This window comes from Talpa europaea, assembly GCF_964194135.1.
Source record: "Talpa europaea genome assembly, chromosome: 9".
In the NCBI taxonomy this organism is placed as follows: domain Eukaryota; kingdom Metazoa; phylum Chordata; class Mammalia; order Eulipotyphla; family Talpidae; genus Talpa; species Talpa europaea.
In genome coordinates, this window is record NC_140076.1 from 16,081,807 (window position 1) to 16,099,383 (window position 17,577).

General features: G+C 38.0%; 1 protein-coding gene across 6 annotated transcripts in view; it reads right to left on the reverse strand.

Annotated features, from left to right (window-relative positions):
• The window catches only part of EYA3 (EYA transcriptional coactivator and phosphatase 3), a gene marked incomplete at both ends in the record, with an annotated part of 65,076 nt that extends 50,014 nt beyond the window's left edge, over window positions 1-15,062 (reverse strand). For 5 of the 6 annotated variants that reach the window (XM_084243882.1, XM_084243881.1, XM_084243879.1 and 2 more), the window contains 2 exons: window positions 4,162-4,205; window positions 14,970-15,002. In XM_084243882.1, the coding sequence (XP_084100008.1) occupies window positions 4,162-4,205; window positions 14,970-15,002 (77 nt within the window). Of the gene's footprint in view, window positions 1-4,161; window positions 4,206-14,969 lie in introns of all 6 variants that reach the window. The other variant, XM_084243884.1, reaches the window with a different exon arrangement.
• Window positions 15,063-17,577: the final 2,515 nt, after the last annotated feature.

A 17,577-nucleotide genomic window follows, 5' to 3' on the forward strand; every position in this document is an offset into this window, starting at 1 on the left:
TTATGGCCCAGGAATTTTATATTATAGCAAAATATCTGACCTATTAACAGTGTCTAGAAATTAAATAGAAACAAAGTCAGACAATGAATTTACTCACAATTTTAGATTGTTAAATATTTAAAGTTAGTATCCCTAAAATCAGTATACTGACTCAATGTGTAATTATTTTCAGTAATATAAACATGAATTTTGCTTAATAATGTACACATAAAAAGATGCTCTAAAATACAATGGCAGGGGCCTCCCTGGTGGCTAGGGATTAAGACTCAGGGCTATCACCATTGTGGCCTGAGTTTAATCCCTGGCTAGGGAGCTAACCTACATACGGTGCAGCAGACCCCTCCTGTCATGCTCACTGCTCTCCTTAGCAGTGCCTTTCAGTAAGTCTGTCCTGCTTCCCACTCTGTCTTTGGTAAATCTTTTCACCTCCCCTCATCTTTGGCCTGTACCCAGTTCTTCTACATAAATAAATAAATAAATAAATAAATAAACAAAATGGCTCCCCAATAAAAGAACAAAACAAACTTCACACAAAAATAACTCATTCTTTGCCAACAGAACTACCATCAATAATCAACACAATCAGTAGACACACTGATAAACAAAACATGGTAGAGATATACAATGGAGTATTGTTCAGCTTTAAAAAGGAAATTCTGATGTAAGCTACAACACAGATGAAGACATTATGCTAAATGAACAAGCCACTCGCAGAATGACAAATAATGTATGATTCCACTAATATGAGGTACTCAGAGTAGTCAAGACCAGAGACAGAAAGTAGAATGGTGGTTACCAGGTACTAGAAGAGGGGGGAAATGGAGAGTTTACTATTTAATAATTAGTTTCATTTTGGGAAGATGAAAAAAGTTCTGGAGATAGATGGTAAGTGGTTACACAACAATGTTAAGGCACTTAATGCCACAGCCACTGAATTACATAATTAAAAATAGCTGAAGTGATAAAGTATGTATATGTTATCATAATAAATTGCTGAAGAGAGGAGACAACTGCAAGAAAAAAATAAAGGTGATAGGCTCCATGGCAAAAATGGGGGCATCCAGCTTAGATTAAGAATAGAGGAATTAAAAAAAAAAAAGAATAGAGGAATTAGGGGCCTCCCTGGTGGTGCAAGGGGTTAAGCACGGCACTATGAAACAATCCTCAGCTTCTGCAGCATGAGTTTGATCCCCAGCCGGCCAGGGAGCTGACCCGCATGGCGCAGCAAACCTCTCCTGTCTCACCCGCTGCTCCCCTCAGCAGTGTACTTCGGTCAATCTGCCTGTTCTGTTCCTTGCTCTGTCTCTGGTGAATCCTCTCACCCTCCCACATCTCTGGCCTGTGCCCCAGCTCTTGTATGCATGAGTGAATGGATCTTTAAAAAAAAAGAGTAGAAGAATTAACCTCAGTGGAAAGGGTAGCAGAGAATGTTGCAAAAATGCCTTAAGTATGTACATTTGGTGACAGACAAATGAGGCAGTGTCTATCTAACTGATTTTTTTAAAAAAGATTTTATTTGTGCACACAAGAATTGGGGTACAGGCCAGAGGTGTGGGAGGTGAGAGGACTCACCAGAAACAGAATGGGGAGCAGAACAGGCAGACTGACTGAAATACACTGTTGAGGGGAGCAGCCGGTGACTCAGGAGAGGTCTGCTGCACCATGTCAGTAGCTCCCCGGTAGGGGATTGAACTCGTGCTGCAGTGACTGCGGATAGCTTCATAGTTGCATCTTAACCCTGCCACCAGGGAGGCCTGTCTATCTAATTGATTTTAAGATCTTTGAATTAGGTAGCAAGATCCCCAGATGAGTAAATGGGAGGATACTTAAAGGGAGGGGAGAAGGAAAAGGAGGGAAGGGAAGAGGGAAAGGCAGGAGGCAAGAAGGGAAAATGATTTCAGAAACTGGAAAATACAACACAGGAAGGGTAGCTGGACCACCAAGAGGGTTTAAGTGTCTGTTTGAGATGTATCATGAATGGAAACTGAGACCAATGAGCAGAGTTTTATGTTTTTCTTTCACAACGTTCAGGTGATTGGGAATAAGTATGGAACAGTGGTTTTGCTAAGGAAGTGTGACAAAAGGAAAAGGGGAGAGATTAAGAATGTTTATAGGGGACTGAGTACAGTAACAGTATGATTTAAGCAGCGTAAGATACTGAAGTCATTTTTTGAGGAGTCAGTGGTTAACACTGAAAATAAAATAAATCATTAAAGCAGAAGTGTAAAGACATCATAGGACTAATGTTCTGTGTGTCTCCTCCATACATCACCATGTGTCTCCATACATCACAGGATATTGTTGAATGATGACTGAATAAGAAAAAAAACTGTTTTGAGGACAAACTGTTTTGGAGGAAAACTTTTTTTTTTTTAAGATTTATTTATACAAGCACTGGGTACAGTCACAAGCGCGGGAGGGTGAGAGAATTCACCAGAGCCAGAGCGGGGAGCAGAACAGGCAGACTGACAAAGTACACTGCTGAAGGGAGCAGCGGGTGCAGCAGGAGAGGTCTGCGCACCATGTGGGACCCTCCCCAGCGGCCGGGGATTGAACTGGCGCTGCAGAGGCTGCGGGCAGCTTTGTAGCCCAGCGCTCAACCGTTGTGCTACAGGGGAGGCCCGGAAAACTTCTATTTTAAGCCAAATAATTTCAAAATGTAAAGACTGATGTTAAGAACTAGAAGGGGGGCGGGGGAGAGAAGGAACAAAGACACTACATGTCCTTCATATCTTGCTCTAGAGTCATAATTGACTAGCAGAAGCTACTACCTAGCGGAAGAGAATCACAGAGGAGTTTTCACTCACAGTCACCAAGATTGTAGGTTTAGCAGTGGTCACCATGGGTTCTGTGAACTCCAAGGTGGAGGGCACTGACTTAGCTGACAAGACCACGCTCCTGTACAAAATGAAGGGCCAAAATCTAGTAGAGGCTTTGCCCACCATTGGTTTCAACATGGAACCCCTTGAAACCCCCAGGACATGTGTTTCTAACTCTATGGGATGTTGGGGGACAGACTGGGATCATAATCAGCTGAAAGGACTATCTGGAAGGGGTAAAATTCTTCCTATATGTGCTGGCGAGCACACAAGGTTCAATCGCCTGAGGCAGTGTCTGAGCTCACAGAAGTCCTGGATGGCCAGCATCCTTTTTTTGGTGCTGGGCAGAAAGCAGGAGGCTCCTACAGCTCTACCACTGTTGAGATCAGAGATAAGCTGGGCCTAGAAAGACTAAGAGTGTTGCTAGGAACTCTGGGCCTGCAGTGGTCTCACTGGTGTGGGGCTGCCTGAAGCCCTGCAGAGCCTGGGAGTCTCCTGAAATCCCATAGCCACTCAGTTGAGCACAGGTGGGGCAGGGTTGGGGAAATACAGGAAATTTCAACCTGGAACAGAGCAATTAACTTTGCTCATAACTTGGAACAGAGCAGTTAACTTGCCTCATAGGAGGTGAAAAAATAACCAACTAGTCCTTAAGAATCTTAGCTCAATTTATCAAACAAATCCTTCACATATGCATTCCTATGTTCACTGCGGTACATTTACAATAGCCAAGTTATGGAAACAACCTAAGCGTCCGACAATAGATGAATGGATAAAGAAGATGCGGTATATATACAAAACACAATACTACTTGGCTATTAAAAAAAATATAAAAGCTTAATATTTGTGACTACATAGATGGAAATGGGGGGGGGGAATGCCAGGTGAAATAAGTCAGAAGGAGAAAGATAAATTCTGGAGGATTTCACTCATCTATGGAATATAGAAAAAGAAAACAAAGGAACAGACAAAACAAACTCTAGAAACATGACTGCAGAACTGAAGCTATTTAGAAGGGGAAGGGGTCTCGTGGTCTATGGTGGAGGACTACAGGTGCTTTGGTGATAGGTTTGGTGTGGTAACATACATCTGAAGAGGTATAAACCTATTCACCTAAATCATATACTGTATTATAAACCAAAATTACCTCAAATAATAAATTTTTAAAAATTGGCTACAAGTAACATTACAGAAGTAATCTAGTTAATGGTCGAGTATCAAAAAATAATATACAAATGCAAAAAATAACTAAAGAACAGTCAACTCAAACCATACCCATACACTAATCAAATTATGAAAAGTATTACAACTAGATCATTTAAAAAAATCCAACTTTATGTACCTTAAAGTTTGCTCTCCTGATTCCTGCATCTTGGCTTTTTTTACCTGCAAAAACAGAAAAACACATCACTATAGTGATTAATTAATAGCCCTTGTTATACTATAGAGTTAGAGACGGACTTTTTCACATGAAGTTCTTTTTTTTTTTAAGATTTATTTATTTATATAAGCACTGGGTACAGCCAGAGTGGGGAGCAGAGCAGGCAGAAGGACTGAAGTACACTGCTGAGGGGAGCAGCGGGCGGCAGGAGAGGTCTGCACGCCATGTGGGTCCCTCCTCCAGTGGCCAGGGAGCATCTGGGGATCGAACCGGCTCAGCAGAGGCCGCCTCGCAACCCAGCGCTCAACCACTGCACCACCAGGGAGGCCCACATGAAGTTCTTTTTAATTTAAAAAAAAAAAAAAAAAAAAAAAAAAAAAAAAAAAAAAAAGCTTTTCGTCCTCCCCCTGAGATTCATGGTAGAATGTTTACCAGAATAAAATATTCAAACTTGGACATAAATTAGCTGTTTCAAATTTTAACTGCCACACAATTTCATTTATTATCAAACAGTAAGTATGGGCAATCTGGATGTCACTGACTCATTTATTCAAGAGAAGTGGTATAAATAACTTACATGTAAAAAACAAAGAAATTTTTATCAGGATATCAGTAATTTAAAAAATATTCTTTATACTATTTTGCTTTCCCCCCATTATTTCATCTTCATATTCCTTCAGAGATGAAAGCATTGTCATTGCAACAGTTTAAGAATCCATAAATGGAAGATCAGTGGCTAATACTAACGGATTTCCTTGCTTTCATGCTAAAAAGAATCAGATTTAGGGCTCTCTGGTTAGAATAAATAGAGCAGAAACCATGCTTAGTATGCTTAGACATACAATTTATGAACACTTGAAAGTATTTCAAACTAACAATAGAAGGTAGAAATTCTGCTAAATAATTTTAAATAAAGGTAGGAACATAATAGCTATTTAGTATGATTAAATTTAACCTTTCAAAGTAATTAATTACAAGATAAATATAAGGTCTATAAAATTCCTCCTGGACATCTATTTCTCATGAAAAAATAAATAAAACCAAATGTTCTTGGTTCCTTACACACATTTAATGTTGCTTTAACTTTTACAGGTGCTAATAAAAATTTTTTTAAAAGGGCATTAAAATAATATTTTTATTATTAAAAAATTTTAATTTCCAAATTTAGTAATAGATAAAACTAAAGCAAAACAAACCCTATAAATAATGAAACACATGCACACACACAGGCCCAAGTGCATGCGCGCGCACACACACACACGCACGCGTGCGCACACACACACACACGCTTAGGTATATAAACCTTAACTGAGCGTGACATTAAATTCAAAAGCCATAAAGGAGAAAATAGACTTGATCATACAAAAATTCCACATAATAAAAGATACCATAAACCAAGAGATCCAGGGATCACCAGATGGTATACAGATTGTGACAAAAGAACCTTACTGAAAGGGGTGGGGGGAAATGAGATGACTTAAAAATATATAGGAAAATGGTGTTTTGACGAGCAAAAGAAAAGAAAAATTCAACTACTTAGCTCACCTGCAATAACATCACAAACAACAAAACAGAGGCTCTTAGTATAAAACGCGATGTCCTTCCCACCTGAAGATGACACTATTTAAATAAGGTGAGCTGGGCCTCCCTGGTGGCACAGGTGGTTGAGTATAGCGCTGTGAGGCTGTCCGTAGCCTCTGCAGTGCTGGTTCGATCGCTGCCGGACTCTGAGCAGCCAACATGGCGCAGCAGACCTCTCCTGTCTCGCCCGCTGCTCCCCTCACTAGTCTATTTCGCCAGTCTGCCTGTTCTGTTCCCCGCTCTGTTTCTGGTGAATCCGCTCACTCTCTCACACATCTGGCCTATATCCCGGTTCTTGTGTAAATAAAATAAATCTCAAAAAAAAAAAAAATTATCTTAAAAAAAAAATAAGGTGAACTGATAATGTAATTTTCCAATAGTGGGGGTGGATTCAGGTTTAGCTCATCCAAAGGCCCTCTTTGGATGAAAGTAATTCATTTATGAGCTGGCTATCTGAGTAACCAACATAGTCTATAGCCTGCAAAGAGTAAACCATGCAGGGCCTCCCCTGGTGGCGCAGTGGTTGAGCGCTGGGCTGCGAGACTGCCCGCAGCCTCTGTAGCACCGGTTCCCTGGCCGCCTGCGAGGGTGCCACAAAAAAAAAAATAAATAAATAAACCATGCAAAGACCATTAGAGCACTGAGGAATCTAACTTATAGTCTTAATTTTATGAGAGCTGCAGAGCCAACAAATTTAATGAACACCGCCCCGCCCCCCAAAGGTCCTGGAGCTAAATTTAAGAATATATCACAATGGACTTTGAAATAAGATCTATCTTTTTCACTTTTTATTTATTATCCAGTTCCAATCCAGTTGTAAAGAACAAATACAAATAGAAGTGGAGAAAATATACCTAAAATCACGTCTAGCAAAAAAGAAAAAAAGGGCTAGGTAGGAAAATACGCTAATAGTTAATTTTTTACCACTCATGGCCCACTGTTTACCCTGATTTGGGCAATTATGCTCCCCTGTAAATCAGTAATAGGAAGCATGTGCTACCTTGGCTCTAGAGGCCTGTAAATCAACTCAAAGGATACATTTCTCACCAGATTATAAAAGTATGGAACAATACAATCCAGAAATTTAGGGAAAGTGAAACAGGGCAACCACTTTTAAAAACAGGCTAGCAGTTACTCAAAATATGAAACATACTTACTATATAAAACAGCAATTTCACTTCTAGCTATATAACCAAGAGAAGTGAAAGCATGTGTCCACACAAAAACTTTTACATGGATGTTCCAAATATCACTATTCAATCAAAATAACTCAAAAACTGAAACAACCCCAGAGTATACGAACAGATGAATGGGCAAATAAAATAATAAATAAGATAATGATCAGTAAATAAAATGAATGATAAATAAGTCCATACAATGTATTATCACTCAGCATTACAAGGACATAAGTGTTGATACATGCCACTCCTTGGATGAAACCTTAAAAATATTATGCTAAGTGAAAGAAGCCAGTCATAAAGGACCACATATTATTACTCCATTTACATGGTATGTCCACAAATAGATAAATCCTTAGACAGAAGTAGATCAGCAGTTGCCTTGGGTGGATAGGATAGGGAAATTGGGGAGTAACTGCTAGTGCGTATGGAGTTTCTTTTGGAGTGATGAAAATATTCTAAAATTGATTCTAGTGATGGCCGAGTATCTCTGTGAATACAGCAAAAGCCAGGTTCAAGTCTCAGCTCAGTTAATTCATTGAATGTGTTTACCTCTCAACATGTTTCCTCATATGTATAGAAAAATACAATTACCTACTTTGTTTTTAAAGATTTATTTTATTTATTTATGCATACAAGAGCTGGGGTGTAGGCCAGTGGTGTGGCGGGTGAGAAGACTCACCAGAGACAGAGTGGGAAGCAGAACAGGCAGCTCTACTGAAGTACATTGCTGAGGGGAGTAGCAGGTAAGACAGGAGAGGTCTGCTGTGCCATGTGAGTCAGCTCCCTGGCCAGGGATTGAACTCATGCTGCAGTGGCTGCAGATAGCTTCACAGTTCTGAGACTTAACCCCTTGCGCCACAAGGGAGGCCTCCTGACTTCTAAGTTTAAATTAAGCACGAGGCTAAAGCACAGAGTGTTAGATAATCTGCAATCCCGAGAACAATTAATCCAACAAAAGTCTCCATAGAAAGTATAAAAAGGAAGATTTTGTTAGAATTTATCACTTGCCAACAAAGAGAAGCTCATCATTCCATTCTTGAAGGAGGAAAGAAAGGCTGGATTATAACCTAGATGAAATCTCAGACACAAAACTATTTTTTTTTTAATGAAGTACCGCTGTTTTACAACTTCGTTAATTTTTTGACAGTATAGGATTTCTCACCTCAGACGTGGTCGCATAGCTCTCCACCCCCAAAGCACCCACTGATCATGCTTATCAACAGTCATTTAATTATTTTACTCCAAGAACTTGACATGTGGAAATTAGCACACAGAGAGTGAGAGTAAGCACACCAAGTTACCAGAAAGGTAAGCATCTGTGGCTTATACTGAGAGGCAAAAAATGTCCTTTATAGATCCAGTAAAAACTACTGAGCATCAGAGACCTGGGATTTGACAAGAACGCAGGGACTGATAGAATTTGGGGTTGTGCCCTTAAGAGGGGTATTTGGGGAAAGGAGGTATATACTGCTCTTTATGTGCCAAAAATGAAACAGATGAACCAAAGGGAAGATTATCTTCCAAAGCTAAGATTCACTGATCAATGTTTAATAGTTTTTCTCCTCTCCCTGTGCAAACAGGATGCTACAGACTGAATGTCTCTTTATCTGAAAGCCATATTTTGAAATCTAAGTCCCAAAGTGATGATATTTGGAGACAGGGCTTTGGAGAGATGATTAGGTCGTAAGAATAGACCTCATGAATGGAATTAGGGCCCCTGTAAAAGAGACCTCAGAGAAACCCCTTGCCATCTCCATGTGAGGAGATGGCAAAAAAGGCAGCTGATGAACCAAGAAGCAATTTCTGTATGGGGGGGCGGGGGGGTGGGGGCAGGGGAAGGTGGCCTAGGAATGTGGGGAGACACTAGGGTTGAAAATCAGTGAAAAAGTTCCTGGAAGTAAGATAGTGGTTCTAATGTTTTGCTTTTTTTCCCTCTAATGTTCTGTATGGTGACAATATATTCTCCCCAGTTAAACAGCCCTAAGTAACATTCTATGATTTTTTTTTAAAAACCAATTGGGATTAGTCTCAGTAGAAATAACAAACTCGAGTTGATGAAATAAAGAAAATGAAGACCAAAGGCAGACTCTGAAGGTCCCATGATATTACCACACTCTAAAGTTCACTAAATTATTGTAAATAATTTTTTAGCTCTGTGGTAATTTCATGAATCAGAAAAATTAAAAGATGCTAAAAATCTGGGCCTGTGAAAAACTAAATTACAAGATGCAAAAAGTACTTATTTTCATAATATTTCTAATACTAAAACCTAAATGAAGAAAATTTCACCTACTTAATCTTTTTAATCCCTCATCCACACAGGACACAATAGTCATAACACTACAAGGACAGAAAGTAAAATATGAGATATTTAACCTTTTGGGGAGAGAGGGATATTTTTAGCAAGTAATAAGTCCACACTTAATCTGCTTATCTCAAAAAAACAAAAACACAGATTTAAAAAGTAACTGTTATATTACCAAAAACAACCTTCAAAAAAAAATGCAAGAATTCTTTTTTTTTTTTAAAGATTTATTTATTTATGCATACAAGAGCTGGGGTACAGGCCAGAGATGCAAAGGAGTGTGGGGGGTAAGAGGATTCACCAGAGACAGAGTGGGGAACAGAACAGGCAGCCTGACTGAAATACACTGCTGATTGGTGCAGCGGGCGAGACAGGAGAAGTCTCCTGCACCATCTGGGTTGCTCCCTGGCCAGCTGGGGAGCGAACTCATGCTGCAGAGGCTACGGATTGCCTCACAGTGCAGTACTAAACCACTTGCACCACCAGGGAGCCCCCCAAAATGCAAGAATTCTGTCCACAGATGTGGAAATCCTCTCTCTGATGACGGTACAGCCTGAGTGTACAGTTTGAAGAGTATTACACATAGCACTGGATCAAAAATAATATTTTTTTTGTGCTGTACTTTAATTATTATGAATCTTTGAAGAACAATAAATTCAATATGTACCCAATGACACCTTACTTTAAAAATACCAGTTTTTCTCACAAGTTGTCACAGATATTTGATATATTTTCATAACCTAAATCTTTTTTTTTTAACAAATTTTAAAAAAAGATTTATTTATTTATACAAGAACTGGGGTACAGGCCAGATGCACGGGAAGGTGAGAGGATTCACCAGAGACAGAGCAGGGAACAGAACAGGCAGACTGATGAAATACACTGCTGAGGGAGCCGCGGGTGCGACGGGAAGGTCTGCTGCGCCATGTGGGATCCTTGCCAGCCAGCCAGGATCGAACCAGCACTGCAGAGGCTGCAGACTGCTTCACAGTGCTGCGCTCAACTGCCTGCACCACCAGGGGAGGCCCACCCAAATCTTTAAAGCTATTAATAAAAATGTTGAGTTTTCTCAGAGAAAAAAATAATAGTAAAATATAATCAGAAAAAAAATGATTGTTATATCATTTTCTAAGTGTCCAATATAAGTCTGTCCAATAATTTCTTTTAGAATGCTTGTTATTAAACAGCATTAAACCAGCGCTAGAGTCTACAGTTATTAACATCTAATTGCTCCCTGCCACATCTTTGAATAAAAAAAATTGCTTATATTACGTTTCACTTTTCTCATTCTCTGTGATTTTTCAGAGATTAATACTGTTTTGGCAATCATGTTCAGAAATTCTAGGTTTACAGGATAAAACTTCTCTATGAGCCTGGAAGATTAGAAATACTTTGAATAATTTAGGTATTTGCATATAAATGTGGGAATAAAATATATTTTGCAAAAAATTCAAATAAGCTATCCTTTACAATTTGAAGATTCCCCTTGATAGAAAAGACAAAAAGGAGGGGTCGAATCAAATTCTCTTTGTTTTTTGTTTTTTTTTTAAAGATTTATTTATTTATTTATACAAGCACTGAGTACAGTCAGAAGCGCGGGAGTGTGAGAGAATTCACCTGAGTCAGAGTAGGGAGCAGAAGGTGTGGCAGGAGAGGACTGCGCACCATGTGGGACCCTCCTCCGGTGGCCCGGGGAGCAGCCGGGGATTGAACCAGCGCCCCAGAAGCTGCATGCAGCTTCGCAACCCAGCGCTCAATTGCTGCACCACCGGGGAGGCCCGAATCAAGTTCTCTTTGCCACTCCATTCCTGTCTTCTCGTTATCCTATTAGCCCAAACAAGTTCTTAAGGTACTTACTATTGTTTTTAAGAACGTTTCCTAAGTTTTACTCCTTTTCTATGCTTAAACCTAGAGTATACTATGATTGGAAGCATGTACCACCTCTTTTGTCTAAATTAGGTATTACTAATTTCTTTTTAAAATGTACATATAAAGATACCACATGCTCATTATTTTTAAAAACCCAAACCATACAGATTTGCATAAAAAATATGCAAGACCTTATTCTTTCATGAGATAATCAGTAGTATATTTTTCTGAAAAAATTTCCTATGCACACATGGCCTTAAAACTTGAGTTCAGAGGGCCTCCCCAGTGGCGCAGCGGGTTGAGCACAGCACTGTGAAGCTGTTCCCAGCCTCTGCAGTGGGGGTTCAATTCCTGGCAGGCCAGGGAGATTCCCACATGGCGCAGCAGACCTCTCCTGTCGCGCCCGCTGCTCCCCTCAGCAGTGTATTTTGTCACTCTGCCTGTTCCGCTCCCTGCTCTGTCTCTGGTGAATTCTCTCACCCTTCCATGCCTCTGGCCTCTAACCCAGTTCTTGTATAAATAAATAAACCTTTAAAAAAAAACAAAAACAAAAAAAATTGAGTTCAGAGAGCACCCTTGACAGCCATGAAAAAATTTAAAGTGTTTCCTATTTGCTAGGAACAATCTTGGTTTTATACCTCTCACCCCAAAACTGAATATGGTTAAGAGCATTCCATTTTGAACAGTAAGAGCTGCTTCAGAGCAGGCGAAAGAGATGAAGGATGAGAATGAAAGACTGAGCCATCGCAAGGTAATGGTGACAGGTGAGAGAGCCATTTCTGGTTACAGGTGGTTGAGGATTGACTGATAGTAAGGGAAAGTGAAAGACAGAACTTGAAGCTAAGATTTATGTTGCATCGTGAACATGACATGAACAAATCTTTACCAAGTAGTCCTGCCTAGAGGCCTAGGGGTTAATTCTCAGTGCTATCACCACTAGCACCTGACTTCGATCCCCAGCCAGGGAGCTAACCCATATATGGTGCAGCAGACCTCGCCTGTTCTTGTCTGCTGCTCCCCTTAGGTCTGTATTTCAGTAAATCCACCTGTTCTGCTCCCCATTATGTTTCTGATGAATCCTCTCACCTTTCACATGTTGTGCCTATACCCTAGTTCTACAGGGGAAAAAAAGAAAGATAGAGCAAGTAAGTACCAGAGAAGCAAGATGGGATTAAAATAACTCCAATGACAATGCTCATCAGTAACATTACATATACATGCAAACAGTAGGATTAAAAATTTTGGCGTTGTCATCAACTTGGAATGGAATCATTCGCTCCATGCAAATTTTAGATCTCTAGTATAGTTTGCGAAAATGCTCCTGTCCTCAAAATCTGACATTTATTTTCTCTGTCCTTATTTTTAATAGTTAACAAGTGTTCTGTATTTTCTTAGATCCTATATTTATCTATTTGACATCCATTAATCAGAGGACCAAAGTTATTTCCTCTCTCCTGCAATCCAGAGTCCACACTCCAGACCATTTTCTTTATTTAACTCTTACACATCAAGTCAGTATTTCCTCTGCTCTAAATCAACCCAGGGCCAGATACCAGACATAAGTGAGAGTTCCTAAAATTCCCTGAAAAAATTCAAATTTGCCAGTCCTAATTTGTTTACCCTTTCCTGCCTTGTCTTGCCTGCACAAATCCCAGTAAAGGCTGAGCCCTATGCCTTCTTTCTGCCTCCTGACCAAATGGCCCCTGGGCCCTGTGCAATGTGCCATCCCTTTCATTTCCAAGGAAACTGAGTAACAAAACTTTTCTTCCAGTGGCACTTATCTGTACCTATTATCACTTTGTCATCTTTATAAATTAAGATCCAGGTACAAATCAATAAAGAAATGAAGCCTATTTAGAATCAGCAGAAAATTTGTTTTTAAAGTGCTTAAATTTCTCACCTTTTCAGAAGTAACAAGTTTTACACATTGTGTTGCACAATGTGTTACATACACAATGAATAGAAAGGGAAGTAAAGCAGAACAAAAAAGATGATTTGCCATCTCATTGCCTTAGATAGGTAAAGAGTAACTAACAAAGCCCTTATTTCAACAATATCTTCAACACACAAGTCTTTTGAAACTGACTAGACCTTAGTTTTACTACATTAAAAACTCAATGACATAATTTTCCTTGGTACATTTTGTATCTCTAATTCAGCTATTTGTTCTTATAGTGTATATCCCAGATACAATACTTGTAAGAGGGTGGTCCCCAAGAAAAGGGGAGGTTCCAGGCTCCCTGCCCCACCCAAGGGAGGGTGGAGCTGAGCAGTCTCCTCCTGGAGAGGAGACTGGGGAAAGAAGAAAGTATGGGGAGCCAGAAGGAGCAGAGAGACATGTGAAGAAATTGTGCTTGCTTCTGGGTCCTGGACTGGTTGAAACAGATGTGGGTGAGAGACCTGTGGGTAGGTTAACAACGGCAACTTTTATCCTGATTTTGATCTTTTCCTCCCAGACTAGTCTGGCTTTTCTGACCCTTTTCTATGGGTCCCCACTGGAAGGTGCTTTAGACTTGTGCCAGGCTATTGGTCAACTCTGTTTGGCTGGACACTTGGTGCTTGATTTGGAAACTATATTCTTTGTCTTTTCTGTATTGCACACTAACTGTAGTAAAGTTCCTTTCCATTAAAGGTCTTCTATGTTTTGTCTTGATGCAGCAGATGGCAGAACTTATTTAGAACAGGCAGGTTTGGAAGTTCTAGGGTGCCCCTCTCCCTGTCCTGTAATATACTGAGGATGATTTTTAACCCTACCATTTCCCTCACTATTAATGTTCCACCAGAGATAGGGGATGAAACATCAAATGTTTTAAAAGACTATTTTAACAATTGCTTATGTTTTCCTAGTTTTATACTTACCTTAAGTGAGAGGGCTAAAAAAATAACCACAAAACAATCATCACATGCATTTCTCAACAAAATGTTAAAAATACATTAAAAGACTTCACTATTTTGATGAAGATGGTGTATATTCTTGTGTAACATAATTCAACTAGAACCTGAAAAATAAGCCCTATTATCTGCTTTCAAATTTCAAATGTATGTAGGCTGGATTTTCATGAAGAGAAGCAAATGTGTGCCACTCTATATTCTCTCTTAATATAAAAATATGAAACACAAGAGGCTCACTTAGGATAGCAAACTGAATCAGTGTTTTTCTAATTTCAGAAAAAGAAACTCAACACAAAAAAGATCCTTTAACTATAGTTAAGGATAAGTTAGTTAAGATACATAAAAGTATCCTAAGAGAATGATTATTATTGTTTTTCTTGTTTAAATACTATGGGTCAAAAAACAGACCAAAAAAAGAAATACCTCAAGTCAGTAAATCCCCATTACTTAGGGATATTTAAAATGATTTTATTTTATATTATACTTAAAAGAAATTAAAAATTCAAATAGTCTCTAAATTTATCTTTAAGAATTATCTATTGGTCAAATTATACTGTCTTCTATGACTTTTTAAAAAATTAAGTCAACTAGGGAATTAGGTAAAAAGAAAACTGAATTTTCTAGCAGAAATGGTATATAATGTTTGGCATAAAGCTGTCCTCTTGCTTTCTAAAAGCTGTAAGAACAGTCACTTTTTAAAATGACATTTATAAATATGACACCTACTCTATAGAGCTGAATTTTCTAAGCAGACCACTTTGCATTAGGTTAGAAAAATATGAATTTAAAAACATGTAACATTGTTTTAGAGGAAAAATATTACACACTCTTTTCCTTATTTTTTTTTTCTAATTTTGAACCTGTAGTATAACAAGATATTTAAAATCTCTGAAGATTAGCTTTTCTATAATCAACTTTAAATTGTTAAAAGAAATACTTACTGGTTGCTCTGGCAAATCCTGCTCTTCTTCCATGAGGACCAATATTTCTTTATTATGCTTATGTGACTGGATTCCAAGTCCTTCTCAGCAGTCTTCACAGTCTGTTTAAAAAAGAGTGGGGATTCAGAGCTTTATGTACTCTTAGAGCACTATCATCGAGGCCATCAGAGAATAATGTTTAAATATTTTGCTATCCCATGCTTTCTACGTGCTTTCCAATCTCCAAATCTCAAACTTACACGTGGCTTTTCAGAACTGATATGCTGTACCAAGTCAAAATAGGTATACACAGTGACTTTTATAATACCTTTCAAAAGCCAGCACGTGGAACCACTTCTGCTGTACTTAAAACATGGTTACTATAGTGCTGAATGTATTAAATATTTGACAATGACAGTCATGGGGAGATAACTAAAACATTTTTTTTTTTAGGATTAGAGTTACATTAAAAAATGACAAAAACTAGTCTAGTAAGTCAGTAAACTGTGATAACATCTAACCTGCTTTAATGTGGAACATTTACGTAACAGTTAACACGGACACACAGAATCACTTTAAATAGGACAAACTAGAAAATCAATTAAATGCTTTTAAAATAAATTCTTTCACAATCTGTGACATGTAATCAATTTAAAGGAAAACTCATTTCTTCTGGATTTATTAATGAAAATAAATGAGTAAAGTGAAACCTTGATTTCAGAATTAAGAAAATAAGTATGTAAAGTTAAGACCCAAATTTAATCTGAAATAACAAGCGCCACTAAATTCACTGACCAATTATATAAGTAGAATCTTTACCATCCCTGATCCTGTTCTTCCAGTCCTGATTTTCAAACTAAAAAGAAAAGACTCTAAGTCCTATGTCCACTGGTTAAGAACACCTTACTATGTCCCGCTGTCAGGGGAAATAGACAAACAGACATTAGAAGACAATATATTTAAAAACCAAAAAATTCCCCTTCTAATTTACAAAAATGAAGCTAGAACTTATCTGAAACAAATGTGATTGTTCATTTGTTTTCACTTCTAACAGCCACTAGAACTAGCTTAACATGTAGGGGTCAGGCAATATACAATCTTATTGCAGAAGTAATGAAAAACCTCACTTGTGCCAATTCACTCTACTTTTATTGCTTTTTCCTGGTGCAATACAACAAACTTGATTTTAAAGCCATATTAAAGAATGGGAAAAGGAGAGAAAATACATGTAAGAGATACAATTAGAGGCAAAATTATCCAATTCAAACAGTTTTACTTCCTGTCCTGAACTAGAATGTCAAAAGAAAAAAAAGTTTAAATGTCAAAAGCACCTGATGTTTAATAAACTCACGTGTAGTTAATACACAGAGCTTCAAAAGCTAAGTTCTCATACTACATGACGTAGATAAATATGCTGCAGAATTACAGAGTGCAACAACTAAAGCTCACAGGAGTTATCTTTCCTGCACTTGTTTTGCTCTACTCAGCAGAGCATAGTCAATGTGACGTGAAACTGATTCACACTGTGAAAGATGAAACATTTTTATGTTTTAACAGCTTATATCTACCTTAGTTTTCAACTGAAATATCTTTATGGGATTTTTAAGTACTGCCTAAATAAATGGCATAGTGTGCATATATGACTTCACTCCGTAAGAAACAGCAAAATAGGGCCAAAACACTAGTGAAATGCAGTAATGCCTTTAATAACTCATTTTTGAATTTTTGTGTGACGCGTTCTCACCTACATTAAAAGTGGTAATATTTCATGTAATACTTAATTGAGAGCCATAACTATAATAATTGCAGCCTACAATTAGTAGGTTCTCAGAAAAGGAGAGGGAGGGGATATTTCTTCCCATGGGATAAGGGCTATAAAATCTTATCCCTGGGTGAGAAAAGGAATGAAATTTTAAAAAAAGAAAGAAAATATAAAAGCTCAACATGTGCTTTGCTTTTAAACACAAGAAGTAATTTATTTTAAAAATATGAACAAGATTAAAAAGAACAGACTTTTTTTTTTTACTTGACCAAAAGAGGTTATGGGTTTTAAAAGGTAACAAATAGTAAGGAACTTAATAATAGGGAAATAAACTTACAAGTCATACAAAATTGTTAAGACTTTGAATTTTGCTTTTTAGAAATACAGTAACATTACAGTGATTTCAGAATAGAAAGAGACAAGCTTCCCTTTTTTTTTTTTTTAAGATAAATTCAATATAAGTTGCAAGAAAATCTTTAAGGAAAAATTGGAAGACATTACTTTCTACCTCTTCTATTCTTCTTGGCTGAAAATAAGCACTTTGCCATTTCCATCTTAACAATTTACTCAATTTTCTCAGCTTTTTGTTTGAAGGGAACCAAGGGGACATAGATTTCCCTATATTTAGGAAAAAAACCCAAATGTCAAGTAACTGGTCAGTAACACTTAACAATTTTGATGATTTTAAAACCAAAACCAAAACCAAAACCCACCAAAAAACAAAACAACAATCCACAAGGAAAGAATATGATTTATTACAGACTCTTAGGGAATTTCCCTGGCATGTGATATGTGGGAAGTTTGCAAACATACATTCTAGTACATATGTACACAAATGTGTTAATAATGACTATAAATTATGTAATC